We start from the raw sequence: 16766 nt of genomic DNA, 5'->3' as shown, positions 1-16766 counted from the left end.
TAGTCTCTTAACACCTGGTCACTGCATAGTAAGAAATAATATGAGTATTGATCACAGACATATATTAGGATAGATACCGCATGTCCCTCCATTTGTATGAAAACGAGCGTGCCACTTTTTTCCTACTTACTGTGACGTACCGATGATAAGAAACGTGTCCATTATCTAGATTCTAGGCTAACGTTTCTATTCTAATTTCTTCAGCTCAATGCGGCACAATTAGGCATTTAGGCATTTTTAAAATACCGATTGACGTCCGATTCCGATAGCAGACTAAAGAACAGACTTTCGAAAGACGAGCATTGCTCGTCGTTTAGGAACGCGTTATGGCACGCGAAGTACATACACATGCGGTGTCTATCTTGATCTATATCTGTGGTATTGATCTAGAGTTGCTTCTCACTTTCACACACATAATATAAAAATATTAGTACGCGCATGGAAACGAGATACCAACATTTTTGTGCTCAAGTGGTACTACTAATATATATTCTGTGGCTCGAGTGAAAGAGGCTTTAGCAGCTTTAGGTCAGGCTGATTTATTTATTTTTTATCCGTCGGATTGTACCAGTTAAAAACCAGCAGGGTAAAACTTATCTTAATTTAATATTATCATAATAACAAGGCACTAAACATATTGTACTTATAACTAACAATTGAATCTTTGGCCTAGATATAAACAACAAAGTTAAATCTAATAGAATATATTATTAATGTCTTCGATTTATTCAACCGAGTTCAGAATCTCAAATTAATTAAACACTTGAAGAGTATAAAGCCAACTCTTCACGTTGGGCCACGTGACATGTCTTATAATTTGCCAAAAATCGCTAGCTTAGTTATTTCATGTAGGCAAGTCTTTGGAGTATGTTTTAAGCGTATCCCTTGGTCGTTAGCAAATAGCAGCTTAATATGGTAAACTTTACTAAGCGGCTAAATAAACTCATATTGCGGGCTCTACACTCGCGGCGCGAAAGCCCGCGAACATCGCGAAGGCCGCGAACCGCGAGTGTGGAGGGTTTCGCAGCTTCGTGTTTGCGCTTCGCGGCTTCGTATTTGTACGCATCGTGTTCACGGCGACGCCGCGTTCGTGAGTCGCGGCCGCAATTCGCGCCGCAAGCTGTGTAGAGCCCGCATAAAACATAAAGATATTTGCAGTAGCAAATCTAAAGTGTCAATTTAATTTGAGAATTCTAAATGGATGTGACTTGGTGTAAATATTACAAGTGCATCACAAGTTCATCGAACCGGCCCCCTAGACGAGCTATTTTATTTAAGAACAATATTATCACGCTTCAATTTTATTGAACAGTTTATTTGACAATTAGATTATAGGCGCGTGATCTACGAATAATAAAAACTACGCGTGATGTTCTATATCAACCCTAGAGGGTCAATAATATTACGCAATACGTGATATTGACAATTTAAAATTGCTCGTGTATGCGGCGTGCTCCTTATTGACAGAGTGCTAGACTTAGTATTTCGTTTGTTAATTATCTTGGACTCTCTATACGTATTCATAAGCTACTATAATAGGTAAAGGTATTCCGTATTATGTATTTGCAAACAATCATGGTAAGTAAATTATTGTATGTAATTTTGCACGTATGACGTAACCTAAGTAGGTATATTATTTGAAATGTTTATGTGCTATTAAAAGGCACATCTCCAGCCTCAATGCCATTATAATGTAAAATGTGTCTTATCTAATCGTTATTGCTTTCATTACGTTTGTACATTTCGGTGAACTTATGAGATCTGGATTATTGGTCAGCCCAGACTGCTCTCGGTATGCCAAATTCGCCGCACTTGTCCACTATCATCAAGGTTATAAGGTTGATAGTCCTCTGTATAAACTTTTTGTCACTCGGGCGGTGCGCCGTTGGGCTTCGTCTTCTCGTCTTCGTCGTCATTTTCGAGAATGGCGGAGAACGAGAAGGGTAAGAATACGTATCCCTGACCGTCGTAGAATTTGCTCATGAACTCTACCCTGAAAGTTTAATAAATATTTTATAGCATTATTGAACTATAAAAATGTTAAGCGAGGGAATGAGGATGTTATAGTTTGTTCGAGAATATTTTAAGTGAAAAGAATTAACACGCTACAAAGAAGTTATTACTACTTTAAGCCCGTCACAGACTTAGCTTTATTATATATTAATATACCGTACTACAATATACATAAGTAGCTACCAGATATATATATTATAGCTGAGTGTGCGGTCACGCGAAAATTAGTATAGAAAATATGTAGTAATATGCCTAGCTATAAAAATATTAATATATATTATAGCTAAGTCTGTGACGGGCTTTATGGCGTGTGTGTCTCTAATATGGAGTTTACTGTAAAAATGAAAGCGCTGAAATGGTTTATTTTAATTTCTATAAAGTTATAAGCAATGCCCCGATATTGTGAATTAGCCCAGACAATTAAAAAAGTGACTGTTTCAGCGCAGCTACTTTCACACTGAACTATAAAGTCAACAAATTAAACTCTAAAGTATATTATATATCACTTATTTACAGGCGAGATTTACACAGCCTATTTAAATCTCGCCTATTAACTAACGAACTGTAAAAAAAGAACGTAACGAAGAAAGTAAATTTAACAAATCAAGCAAGCAAATAAGGAATATTCAACTCTTACCAATGCAATCTCAACGTATGCAGGAAAGCGGACAGTCCCTCCATGAGCACCAATATGGCTAGCGTGAAGAACGCCCACACCGCGAATATCAAGTACAGCATGATGGAGTTGACCGGGGAACCCCCGCCGAGACCCATGCGGAGCAGGCGCTGCCACAGCACCGCGGAGAGCTCTGATAAAGAAGCGTGGTAGAAGTTGACTGTGATAGTATGAACCATATTGTATGGTCGTCAGTAGAAAGGAAGTCGATCCTGGACAATAATATATTATAAGATAACAGTGATTAATAAGTTGCCTACAATTGTAATGCGCAAAATCGTCTCTTCGAGTAGGGCCAAGATGTAGGTTGTGACTTGTGGTATCGACGGACGTCAATAATGAAACCATAGATGAATATGCCTCTGTATACGCTCGTAATCGCATGTATGATGTATCGATCCATTTTGGGCCAGAAGGAGAGGTTGCTTTTTTTAAATGAAATAAGGGGGCAAACGAGCAAACGGATCACCTGATGGAAAGCAACTTCCGTCGCCCATGGACACTTGCAACATCAGAAGAGCTGCAAGTGCGTTGCCGGCCTTTTAAGAGGGAATAGTGTAATAGGGGAGGGTAAGGAAGGGAAGGAAATAGGGGAGGGAAGGGAAGGGAAAAGGATAGGGGATTGGGCCACCGGTAAACTCACTCACTCGGCGAAACACAGCGCAAGCGCTGTTTTACGGCGGTTTTCTGTGAGAACGTGGTATTTCTCCGGCCGAGCCGGCCCTTTCGTGCCGAAGCATGGCTCTCCCACGTAATTCACGTACTACCACAAGTATGTGCTAGACACGTAATATACGCCAAATTGAATTTTTCTCGTCAATTAGTGTAAAAGAGTAATAAAATCATTCGTCCAAGCATACAATTTGCCATAATGATAATATAATATTGTGATGTAGTAAGCTAAATTAAACTGAATTAAAAATACACAATGTTTTTTGCGAGTAAACGTTGTTAAATTCTTCGAATTTAAACTTACTCATGATGGAGTTAATTTTGAGGTTTGATATTATACACTTACGCGCATGAGCCAAGGACAGCGCCCACAGCCGCAGGTAAGAGGCGGTGTGCGAGACGGTGCCCAGCACATACTCTATGGTGTGTATCGCCTGCGTGATCAGCACCTCACCCATGCCTTCCTCTGGATGCTCCGGGTCAGGCACGTCACCACTCTCTATGCCTTGTTGCTGGAATTCACGGGAAAAAGTGCTTTACACATACAAAAAAAGTAATAATATAATGAAGGTACTATCGAAGAAATTCATTCATAGGCAGTTGACGGACCAACGTGATTTGGTCGAATTATCTCAATTTAATGTTAATCGTGATCTGTGAGCTGGGTTTGACATAACGCGAACAAATCACATAAGTCCGCCATCTGCCTGTGAATCAACATCTCTGATAGTACTATCAGAGAAGTTGATTCCTAGGCAGACGGGGGACCTACGTAGTTTGGTCGCGTTACGTCAAACCCAGCCGACAGATCACAAATAACATTGAATTGACATGTTCGGACCAAATGACGTTGGTCTGTCAACTCAATCGGAATCAATTTCCTCGATGGTACAATCGAATAAAGAACCTCCTCTACTTTTGGTAGTCAGTTAAGAATAACTAGCTGTTTGACCGAGCTTTGCTCGGTATCCGATGAAAATGACATTTTCTAGAAATTATTCCTAGCTAGATCGATTTATCGACCCCGAAACCCCCTATATAAGTACTAAATTTCATGAAAATCGTTGGAGCCGATTCCGAGATTCCAATTATATATATATATATATATATATATATATATATATATATATATATTGTTACGTGCTAGGGTTCGAGGATTTGGAGAGAAAGACCTGGTGACTCTCTTGAAGACTTTATTAACACTGCACTAAACACTAGGTCACAACACTTAGCACTAAGTCCAAACACTAATCACTAGGTCCAATCACTAAGCACTATCACTGTCCTAGGTCGTAGCCAAGTCGTAGGTTTCACTGGTTCACTCACTATTGATCACTTGTGTTCACTCCGAAATCGCCTTGATGATCGCTCGAACCGAACTAACTTGCCGGGCCTGCCTGCGGCTCTTTTTATATGGCGAGACGAATTCCAGAAATTTCCCGATTCACGTAAACAAGTAAACAACCGTGGGAAATTTCTAGGAGGCTCGGGCATGTGCCACAATAAAACTGCCGTCCTTGCGATAAGTGCAGTAAGTTGAATTTAATTTAGACCTTATGGACTCAGTCATAAGGTCTAAATTCAAACACGCTAACAAATAAAGGGTAAACACGTAAACAAATATTGGACCTTCCTAGAAGGTTCGAGTATGTACTTGCGCACCACGTGTCCGTATACCATGTACCGTAACACTACTCCCCTCTTAGAGATGCTCGTCCCGAGCATCATTGTTACTGCCATGGTAACGCGCCACGCTGTGCCTACGACTACTCCTGGTCTGTGGTCCCTTTACAGCAGCGCAAGTAATACATCTGTGGCACCAATCCTGCACATCATCTCTCCAATGCAACCAGAAGAATCGTTCTCGCACTTTCCTTAGCATCCTCTTGACGCCTAGATGACTCCCTGATACGCCCTCATGTATCTCGCGGAGAACATCTGGTACTCTTGCCCTTGGGACAATTATCTGAAAATAGAACTCTCTGCCGTTAGCCTTCTGCCATTTCCGGTAGAGTAGTCCGTCCTGAAGTATCAGACTGTCCCATTGCTCCCAGTACGCCTTAGTGACAGCGCCAGTGGGTGCAACCTCACTCCAAATTGGTTTTACGTCACCCCGTTTCTTCCATGTGATGATGTGCCGAAGGTCGTCATCTCTTTCTTGAGCCTTTCTCATAGCTTCATTCTCCATGTGCCCCAAATTACTTGTTCTCTTTGTTCCGCTCCGTGCCTGGGAGGTAACAGTTACCGGGGCTTTCTCCGCGTCATCCAGTACTCGCCCCTTAGTTCTGGATTCTATTCGTTCCGCATGATTCCGGGTAGGGGACGAAACCGCTTGCTTCTTCAACTCCTCCATTTGTTCCTCGATCCTTTTTATCCTTGCCATCTGGGTCTTCTTCTGCGGACAGTTTAGCTGAAGATGGCCCCTCTCACCACACTTATAGCACATGGCTTCAAATCTTTTCCTCGTAGAAGCCTTAACTTCCTTGACTTCTTCAGAGACCTTGTGGATCTTATGGGTCTGCCGTATGTCATGGCGCACAGCCTCGACTTCCAAAGCATGCGCTAATGCTTCCTTTAGCGAGGTATGGTGACCAAGTCTTACTGCAGCCCTGACCTCCAAGTCTTTGATTCCGTCGACAAATCCTTGAACAATATTTGTGTCGACCATCTTGGTGTCGGCTCCTGGATATGCCTTCCTGACGAGTTTTTCAATTTCCAACGCCCATTGTTGAAGTCCTTCTCCTGAACGTTGGACTCTGTCACGCAGTTGGGCACGGAACACGTGCTCCAGGTGTCGCTCCCCGTATCTGGATTCCAGTGCCTCCATCAGGTCTTGGAAACCATTTCCCGTATGTGGCAGTGCCTCCAGAACCGACACAGCTTGCCCTCTGAGTGCAACAGTGAGAGCGGTCAAGCATTGCTCCTCCGTCCATCCGTTTACGGTAGCAACAGTCTGAAATTGCCGACGATAAGCGTTCCAAGAAGTAGTGCCGTCGTACGGTGGCACCTTTACTCTTGGTCCTTGCGCCACACCAGTGACTCCACTAGTCACCGCAACTCCCGTAGTTTCTAGGCGCACTACTCTCTTCTGTAGTTCTGTGAATCCGGTTTTCAAATTTTCCACAACCGTCTCTAACCCAGTAACTCGTTCTTTCATTACGTCGACATCTTTACGAAGCGTAGTCACCGTGTCACTGACATCCTTTATAGCCAGAAGCGCTTTCTCTTGGAGGTCCTTTTGTTGCTCTTGTGACTCTTGCAAAGCGACGAACCTGCGGTCTTGTGCCTCCATCATTGCCCTTTGAGAATCTTTCAACGCCTGACTTAATTCAATTATGCTTTCCAATTGAAGGGCCATTTGAGGGGCCGTAGAAACTACGGGCGTAGCAGGATAGATGGAACTAGTCGACGGGGCCTGAGCAGGCGGGGCCCAGTGGACGGCGCCAGTGGGCGTGGCCTGAGTGGGCGGGGCCTGGTGGGCGGAGCCAGTGGGCGTGGCCACGCCCAGAGTGGGCGGAGCCTGAGGGGCGTGGCCAGTGGGCGTGTCCCGGTGGGCGGAGCCAGTGGGCGTGGTTTCGCTCAAAGTGGGCGGAGCCTGGTGGGCGTGGTCAGTGGGCGGAGCCAGGTGGGCGGGGCCAGTGAGTGGGACCTGTCCCTCAGTGGGCGGAGCTTGGTCCCCAGTGGGTGTGGCCTCCGCAACTCCCCTCTCGGAGTCAATGGCAGCAGCTCGCTGCGCCCTTGTCCTGACACTCCCCTTGAAGTCCTCTCTCGGAGTCAATGGCATCTCCAAATCGCACTTCTGACACCAGTTGTTACGTGCTAGGGTTCGAGGATTTGGAGAGAAAGACCTGGTGACTCTCTTGAAGACTTTATTAACACTGCACTAAACACTAGGTCACAACACTTAGCACTAAGTCCAAACACTAATCACTAGGTCCAATCACTAAGCACTATCACTGTCCTAGGTCGTAGCCAAGTCGTAGGTTTCACTGGTTCACTCACTATTGATCACTTGTGTTCACTCCGAAATCGCCTTGATGATCGCTCGAACCGAACTAACTTGCCGGGCCTGCCTGCGGCTCTTTTTATATGGCGAGACGAATTCCAGAAATTTCCCGATTCACGTAAACAAGTAAACAACCGTGGGAAATTTCTAGGAGGCTCGGGCATGTGCCACAATAAAACTGCCGTCCTTGCGATAAGTGCAGTAAGTTGAATTTAATTTAGACCTTATGGACTCAGTCATAAGGTCTAAATTCAAACACGCTAACAAATAAAGGGTAAACACGTAAACAAATATTGGACCTTCCTAGAAGGTTCGAGTATGTACTTGCGCACCACGTGTCCGTATACCATGTACCGTAACAATATATATATATATATATATATATATATATATATATATATATATATATATATATATATATATATATATATATATATATATATATATATATATATATATATATATATATATATATATATATATATATATATATATATATATATATATATATATATATATATAATAATAATAAATAAAATAAAATAAAATAAAATAAAAAGCCTTTTATTTCTTGCTATGATACAATGTGATAGAATAGAGCTAATGTTAAAATAAAAGTTTACAAACAGTGGTAATAAATAATAATGACTATAAAATATCAAAACTACTCTTAATTTACTTGCGACTATTAACTAACTATACTACTATACTACTCTAATTACTTAATTAATGTTAATGTAACTTTTTTTTTTCTCTGCAAGAACCCCTCTCAGTTGAAGGTGAAGGCCTCCTCTAAAGAATTCCATTTTTCTCTATCTCGAGCAACTGTTGGCCAGGAGCGACCGGCTATTTTTATTATTTCATCCTCCCATCTCGCATGTGGTCTGCCTTGGAGACGTTTACCATACGGGCCAGCCCATTTAGTTACCCTGCTAGTCCATCGGTCATCCTCTAGCCTCGCTACGTGTCCTGCCCACTTCCATTTTAATTTTCTAGCGTAGGTTAAGGCATCTTTCGCTTTTGTTATTTTCCTTATGTTGGAGTGGCGGATTTTTTGTATTTTTCTGATGTTGAGCATACTTCTTTCTATGCCACGTTGGCAGGTGGTAATCTTGTTTTTAATTTTGTTAGAGAATTTCCAAGTTTGACACGCGTAGGTCAGGCAGGGTAGGAGGCAGGTATTCATCGCTTTTGTTTTTATACTTATGGACAAGTTGCTTTTAAATATCTCGCTGAGCGACCAGTATTTGTTCCACGTATTTTGCGCTCTTCGCTCTACTTCCAATTCGTTTAGTTTTCTGTCGAATCCAATTAGTTTTCCTAGGTATGTGTACGTATCAGTGTATTGTAGAGTTTCGTCGTCTATTGATATATTTCTGTATTTTGAGCTGTTTGTCATAATCATTGTTTTTGTTAGATTCATTTCTAGTCCCACATATTTGCTAGCCGTGTTTAAGGAGTCGATCAAGGATTGGAGTTGTGTGCTCGTTTCCGATAACAGAACCAAATCATCTGCAAAACGCAGGTGACATAGATAATTCCCTTTGATGTTGAGTCCCATTTTTTCCCATTTTAAATTATTTATTATTGATTCTAGGACCGATATAAATAATTTTGGGGATAGGGGGTCTCCTTGTTTTACCCCTCTTTTTACAGCAAATGTAGGTCCAGTAGTTTCCAACTTTATTCTCGCTACGCTATTATTATAAATATTTTTGATTAATTCTATATATTTTGGGTGAACTCCCTGGCCCTGTAGAGCAGTCCATATACTAGAGTGTGATACAGAGTCGAAGGCCTTTTTATAATCGATAAACGCTATGTAGAGACTTCTTTGTTTTTCCTGATATTTTTTCATTATGAGTTCCAACGTATGTATGTGGTCAATCGTTGAGAAACTTTTTCGAAAACCAGCTTGTTCGATCGGTTGTTTTGCTTCCAGCGTCCTGCTAATTCTGTTGTTAATAATTGTAGCGAAAAGTTTGTAGAGACAGGAGAGAAGGCTTATCGGTCTGTAATTTGCAATATCTTTTGCATTTCCTTTTTTGTAAATCAAAATAATCTCTGACTCTTTCCACTGTGACGGTATTTCAGCTGTTTCTAATATTTTGTTAAAAAGGCAAGTTAAGGGTGGAGTAAGGTGTTGGCAAGCAATCTTTATGGCTTCATTGGTGATGCCGTCCGGCCCTGGGCTTTTGTCTATTTTTAGCCTTTTAATGGTCTCGGTTACTTCGTTTTCTGATATAGGTGGAATATTTTCAAAGTTGGTTTCATTTGTACAGTTTTTGTGGTTGCTATATTCGTTTGTTCTGGCACTGTATAGATTTTTATAAAACTCTGTTGCTGTATGAATGATATCTTTTCGATTTTTAACCAACATGCCGTTGCTGTTTAAGCTATCTATCCAACCTTTATTTGTTCGTAGCTCTTTCAGAGGTTTTTTTGAGCTTCCTGTTTGTTTCAAATGGAATTCAAACGTCTTTAATCTGTAGTTCTTGTAGTCGAGCTTTATGTATTTGCTTATTAGTTTGTATAAGGCTTTTAACTCGTTTTTCATTGCTCTTGTTTTATTTTTCGTACGGTGCAATTCCTGCCTTCTCTTTATGAGAGCTAACGTGCGTTCATGCAAAATTTTGTGTGTCGTTTTTGCTGTTTCTTTAGGTATACGGGCGTCTTGTAAGCTTTGGGATATAGCTTTAAGTAAAATATTGTAATATGCTTGTACAGATGTTTTTTCTACACAATGAGTCAAATTTTGCACATGATCTAAGATGTTTTGTTTGTATCTTGTTATTTCTTGTTCAGTTTTTAGTGACAAGTGCCTTTTATTATTGTAGCCCGCACGCCTTTTTTTTTGTGTTGTACTCATTGCTAGAGTAGCTCTAACTGGTCTGTGGTCAGATGGAAAGCTTACGTTTAGGACCTCTATATTTTGACATAATCCAGGGTTATTTGACAGTATAAAATCTAATTCATTTTTATGTAATCCATTCGGTGACCGCCATGTCCATCTCTGTTTAGGCTTTTTACGAAAAAAGGTGTTTAGGATTGCTAGTTTATGTTCGAGGGCGAAGTCGATTAATCTCTGACCTCTTTGGTTTCTTTCCCCATAGCCATAATTTTTAATTATCAGTTTTTCATCTTTTTCTGGCTGTCCTATTTTGGCGTTGAAGTCTCCCATTACGAGATGATTGTTGTAGGCTAGGTCGATGGCTTTGTTAACCTGCTGATAAAATGAGCTAATCTCCTCCTCACTAGCTGCTTCTGTTGGTGCATATACTTGAATAAAGGACATGCGCATCCCTTCAATAGTCAGGTTTAACAGTGCGACTCTATCACTGAGACCTGTATAGCTGTCAATGCAATCTTTGTGTCTTTTATTTATTAGGAACCCTACTCCATATTTTCCGGGTGTGAGCCCAGTATAGCATAATATGAAATTTTCGTATTCTTCTATCTGGGTGCCGATACGAGTACGTCTTACCTCACACAGTCCTATTATGTCAAATTTTATTTCTTGGATGGCTTCATTAAACTCTATCAAGCGCTCGTATGTTGATAGAGTTCTTACGTTGTAGGTTATAATGTAGAGCTCGTTTCTATTATTCTCTATACAATTGGACGATTCAGATGTCTGTGGCGATAGTTGTGTGCTTGAATGGGTTTGATGTATAATCCTTAGAGGGTTTTGGTCTTGATCTTCCTCGGTGACCGGCCGGCTTGGAAGATAATATGTTTTTTTACATTTAGTTCTTTTTTCTAATAGCTTGAGTTTTGAATGAGAGGGGTTGTCTGATTGCTATTCATTGCGTGAGTTAAGTGTATCGTTGGGAAGGCTATTGCAATTTTTATTATATATATAGTTAAGTATTCCTGGTTTCGAAGTTCCTTCTGATACGCTGGACGTCCTCCTTAATGCGACGTAGGTTTTGTTCTTTTTGTTTACAGAGGTTTTTGGTTCGGCTTGTGAGGGATTGTGGTTGTTGTCTGGCGATAATGTAAGTGTTCTTTTTTTGGTATTTGTTTCCTCAGAACTTTTGCGGAATATAATGAGCTTGTCATATCTGATGGTGCCCGAGTTTCCTTTTTCTTTTTCAAGTTTGAGTTGCTCTTGCAATTCCTTCCTTTTTTCTAAAACATACTTTGGTAGGTCTTCCTTTATATAGTACGGTGTATTTTTTAAAGTATAACTTTTTTTGAATATTTCTATTTTTGTGCCTAAAGTGGTAAATGTAGCAATTCATATTTATAAAGTTTTCATATTTTTCCTCAAGAATTTTAAACTTTTCTTCGAAAATACATTGTATATTTTGTGTAACTTGTTCCGTGACCTTTTCCGCTGATTGAACAATGGTTGATTTTTGTTCGTCTAGTTCTTTTTGGATTTTCCGAAGCATGCTCATTACTTCATCCATGATTAATTGGGTTATTACACGACAACAAGGATTTGAAGTAAATAATACGATGTTTTGGTATTACTACTGCCCTCTATCGGTCTTCGATGGAACTAGGATGGCTCAACGGTCGCTGAGTATCGATGTAGTGAAGTAATACCGGTACTCGCTAGGAGATGTCGCTGTGTTCGTCTTTAATTTTGCAAAATCATCATAATAATTTTGTGATTTTTTTAAGTTGTCCTTATTCACCGAGCGTATTGTCACTTTTGCACTTATTAGTCACTATTAGCATCCTTAGATGTATTGGTCTTTGAAAAATGTCACTGTTTCTTCGAAAATAACTGTCGTTTCTTTTGAACGTTTTAACACTTTTTTATCGTTTGTTACACACTTTTTCACTTAGTCCACAATATATGCACTTATTTGCCTTTTTATAAAGTCACTACACTTGTTATTTAACCTTAAAAGTATTTTCTTCTAATTTTAATCACGCAATATATACGGAGTCGATGTTAACCATGGCACGGTGGCGCCCTCTCTCTCTCTCTCTATATATATATATATATATATATATATATATATATATATATATATATATATTTATATATAATCAGTCAGGTACTGATTATCTCTAAAGAAGGAAGGAATTTTTTTTCATAAATATAACTTGCTAAGACCCAGTTTCATCAAGCAATGTTAAATAAATAATGGCTTGATAAATCAGTTAACGGCCTGTTAGAGCTATCGAGCGTTCCACCATACGCTTATGTCATGTCAAATCGCCTAACACGGTGTTAAATTTTAATTCCTGCTGGGGAGGTCCGTTAAATATATAACAGGCCGTTATAATAGTCAAAACAACAACTTTCAAAGACAATATCGATAAAAGAATCTGTTTTGACTTTTGAGTGTTGCCGCCATGTTTCGCCACATCCTTACATATTATTTATTATTTTTTATGTTATGCATAATTATTTATTTTCATTTTGTCAAAAATTCAGCCCTCGGATTTTCCTTGACATTGCAAGTACACTGACTTGTATCAAAATTACCAAACCGAATTAAGTAAATAAAAGTTTGTATCATGATTCATGTTTTCAGCTTTGACAGATCATAATTATTAACCTGGTAAATTAAAAAGAACTATTGTAGTGTAACAAATGTATGCGATCAGTGATATTTTAATTTGGTCGCATTATCTACCAGATGACGTATTAAGTAATGCTTTGTTAGCATTTAACAAACAGAGGTTGGTGAAATTGGGTCTTAATGTTTTTGTGTGCAATAAATAAATCAGACACAAAATCTTATCCTTACTATGTGTCTGTCTGTCCGTCTGTCTGTGTGTCTGTTACCTTTTCACGCCCAAACCGCTGAACCGATTTTGCTGGGCATGGAGATGCTTTGAGTCCCGGGAAAGGACATAGGATACTTTTTATCCCGAAAAAATGTACAGTTCCCGCGCGTTTAACGAATTTTGGCGCAACGAAGATGCGGGCATCATCTAGTAAGTTATATTCTAACAAACCCGTTTAGTAATTAAATTATGATAACAACTTGAAGTAACTGCAAACAAATTAAATTATTTGCCATCCATGCTTAGCCCTTACCAATTTTTATTTTGTTTGAATAGTTGCCTACCTTTCGTTTCTTATCCGCCAGCATCTGATACACGGGCTTACCGAACAGCATGACCGGTATGCAAATAAAGGCGATCGCCAAGAATATCTTTTGCAGCACCTCCTGTCCGTCGAACATGAAGGCTTTGCACGGTTCCTTCACGTCACTCGACTTCATCAGCATCATGTTGATGAATATAATGAGGACTGATGGCGCGCACGAGGTGCCGTAAGCTGGGTCTGGAATTTAATTTTCACTTATAGAGTTTATGTAGATTATATTAACGACCTAATTTGTTAGTATGTACCATAGAGGAAATTGATTCTTAAGCAGTTGACAGACCAACGTCATTTGGTCGAATCATGTCAAGTCAATGTTAATTGTGATCTATCAGCTGGGTTTCACGTACCGCGACCAAATTAAATAGACAAATGGATCTGTCTGAATCAACTTCTCTGATAGTATATGAAATACGATAGGCATAAAATAGCTAGAGGTTGCCAACGACTTCTTTGCGTTATAATTCGTACAAAAATATACTATCCCATATCATGTCATGTCATGCCAAAATTTATCATGATAAACTAATCATAGTTAATCATGATACATTCTTAAAATAAAAATCAATTACAACGAAAGTTGGTTGCTTAAGCACGAAGAGGTATTGACACACAGACATTCAGACATAATATTATATACTTTTATAAATGTATACAAATACAAGATGTTAGTGTAAACACCGTTATCCTTGAAACCATGAAATGAGCCCGTCAAAATGAACAACTTTTTCTATGAGAACAATACTGGGAACTCAAAAAAATTCGTCTTCATACCCATACAAACTGCCGATCCGGGCATCCGTATGGGTATGAAGACGGCATTTTTTTTGAGTTCCCAGCATTGTTCTCATAGAAAAAGTTGTTCATTTTGACGGGCTCATTTCATGGTTTCAAGGATAACGGTGTTTACACTAACACACTGTATAAGTATTAAATATGCAGTACCTTCTGAAATCGCTGAATACATAATCCACTTCATGAACATCAGAATACAAAGGTAGCTGAACAGCAGCAGCAGGAACAGAATCTGTGGCACATACTGTAGAAGTATCATCTCTCTTCTCTTGAAGTAACTACAAACAGATGCACGTTAGAATAAAGCAACCAAAAACTGATAATATCATCAAACTACGGCTAAATTCTATGAATACTTAATTACTTGAAGTTTACCACACTTAGTGTTACTCCAAAAGCCATGTGTATCACGCCAAATATTATGGATAGCTTCATCTTGAAGGAATTTAGAAATATAATGTTGTTGGAAGCAAACTGAAAAGGAAATATCCAGTTTGTAATATTCATCACATTATAACGTAATAACTAATAAGCACAAGGTTCCATTAAACAATTTTTTTATTACTATCGAGCTAATTTTTAGTGAGTAGCTTCATTTTGATAAGACGAACAACAATTTCCTCTGCGAAAAATCTCGAAAGTGGTAGCTAACAGATATAGAAAGGATTTAATATTTTGATTTGATGGTCTTAAAATATAGATTGTTCTATTTGTAGGACAATGTTACTGTTAAATTATATAACTATTAACCTATCAATATATAAAAAATCTGCCGGTTAGGGTTCCGTTTTAAAGTTCCGTAGTCAACGAGGACTTGATGATTACAGAACTCTAAAACGGAAAATTTGCTTGATGGTAATAAAAAAAATGTTCTAGGGAGCTTGTACACTGACATTAAAATTTTGAGAAAACAATAAATAAACTCTTACTTGCCACGCCGGATCCAAGCCGATAGGGTAAGGTTCCTGTGAGTAAGAATCTTTAGGGTCCAAATTAAATTCTTTCCGACTCCGCAATGTCTCGTTGTCATAAACGTTACTCCAACTACTTCCAAATATATTTATAGATTTAGAAAACATATCGTTGTATATAAGACCGGTGTATATAGAGAATATTCCCATCAGTAGAATAATGTAGCGACCACCGAAGAATATGTTCCATATCTCGTTGTCCGTTTTCTTCTTTTGGAAGTTCTTCTCGTTAATAACTAGTATGGCAGCAAATATGGTCATGATGAGGCCGTGGCCAATGTCTCCAAACATCACGGCGAACAGGAATGGAAATGTGATGATGGTGTAGAGAGCTGAAAAAAAAGTTTCAATAATATCCAGTTTATATTACATGCCGTATTCTTCCAAACAGCTGATGCTTTCACAAGAAGTAAGAAGCAAAGTAAAGAGCATCATTTTATAATTTTAAGCCCTAATTTCACCAACGTCTGTTAGTGTTAAAATGTCATGTCTTCTCTTTCATTTCATGGGAAAAATGAAAGAGGTTACGTGGTACTAATTTGAGCGTTAACTTTAATGGTCGTTTGTGAAATTGGGTCTTAAGGTGTTAATGTTTTGGAAATGTATGGAATGGAATCCTTAAAGTCTTTACTTTATTCGGATACTGATGTAGAAATCTTTAAAAATAATTTTATAAAATGAGGCATCGGCAAAAAACCATCATTCATGACACCAGTGCCTGATTTTGCGTTTTGTTATAAAAAATAAACATTAATTTTTTTACCTGGATTGACTTCCCTGTAGCTAGCGATTCCATAGGAATCAATGAGGGCCTGGAAGCCTCGCGTGAAGCGGTTTGTACGGTTGAACGTGGGCGGGGTCTCTCGCGTCGGCACATAGTGTAGTAACGAAGGTATTGGACTACCGCTAGCTCTCTGAAAAAAAAACAAGAAATTAATGTATGACGGAGACAATTCGTCAAGTGATAGAATCCGGGTTAAGGTATCATATAAAATTAGAAACAGTTCATTTGTATCAGACGACCGAAAAGAACGAAAGCGCTTTTACGCCGTCTAGAATCTATCTGGGTCTCCCTTGTGTCTCGTTGAATCCATGAGTAATAAAATATTATTTTATCTATTTCGTGCCTACTACTATAAAAAAGAAAACACTATCAGGAATTTTCATTAATTTTCTTCTGATAGGAGAATGTCCCCTGTACCATAACCTATGTCCATAATACTAACCACACCGTCATCCAACGCTTTCTGCAGTATGTGCAGGTCAGGTCGGGGCACCCAGCACTCCGCTATGAGGCACTTCTTGATGATATCCATACTGAACATGTTGAGCGTGTGATATATCGCCTTCTCCTTCCTCACCGCTACCATCCACGTGCTGATATCCCGCGCTATGTTCGTCAGAACCAGCCTTCTGTGTTGCTCTGTCTGTTCTAGAACCTGAATTTTTTTTTTGAAAATGGAATCGATTAAGAATTTTCAGTCTTGTTGCCACAATTTCCTTTTACCTTTTAAATTTCTCTCTGTCTAGTCGCTGAACTTTACCAAAAATTGAAAA

At 39.2% G+C, this 16766-nt stretch overlaps 1 protein-coding gene across 4 annotated transcripts in view; it reads right to left on the bottom strand.

Annotated features, from left to right (window-relative positions):
• Positions 1 to 327: 327 nt before the first annotated feature.
• Positions 328 to 16766, bottom strand: part of LOC121726778 (V-type proton ATPase 116 kDa subunit a1-like) — a 55804-nt gene continuing 39365 nt past the window's right edge. For all 4 annotated transcript variants that reach the window (XM_042114283.1, XM_042114284.1, XM_042114285.1 and 1 more), the window contains 9 exons: positions 16436 to 16648; positions 15973 to 16123; positions 15168 to 15541; positions 14603 to 14712; positions 14389 to 14516; positions 13406 to 13623; positions 3708 to 3873; positions 2651 to 2822; positions 328 to 1993 (listed from right to left, as the gene is read on the bottom strand). In XM_042114283.1, the coding sequence (XP_041970217.1) occupies positions 1867 to 1993; positions 2651 to 2822; positions 3708 to 3873; positions 13406 to 13623; positions 14389 to 14516; positions 14603 to 14712; positions 15168 to 15541; positions 15973 to 16123; positions 16436 to 16648 (1659 nt within the window). In that variant the 3' untranslated portion in view covers positions 328 to 1866. The remainder of the gene's footprint in view (positions 1994 to 2650; positions 2823 to 3707; positions 3874 to 13405; positions 13624 to 14388; positions 14517 to 14602; positions 14713 to 15167; positions 15542 to 15972; positions 16124 to 16435; positions 16649 to 16766) is intronic.

The sequence above is a fragment of the Aricia agestis genome, chromosome 5, assembly GCF_905147365.1.
Source record: "Aricia agestis chromosome 5, ilAriAges1.1, whole genome shotgun sequence".
NCBI lineage: Eukaryota > Metazoa > Arthropoda > Insecta > Lepidoptera > Lycaenidae > Aricia > Aricia agestis.
The sequence above is the reverse complement of the archived record's forward strand: the minus strand, read 5'-3'. Positions and strand labels throughout refer to the sequence as shown.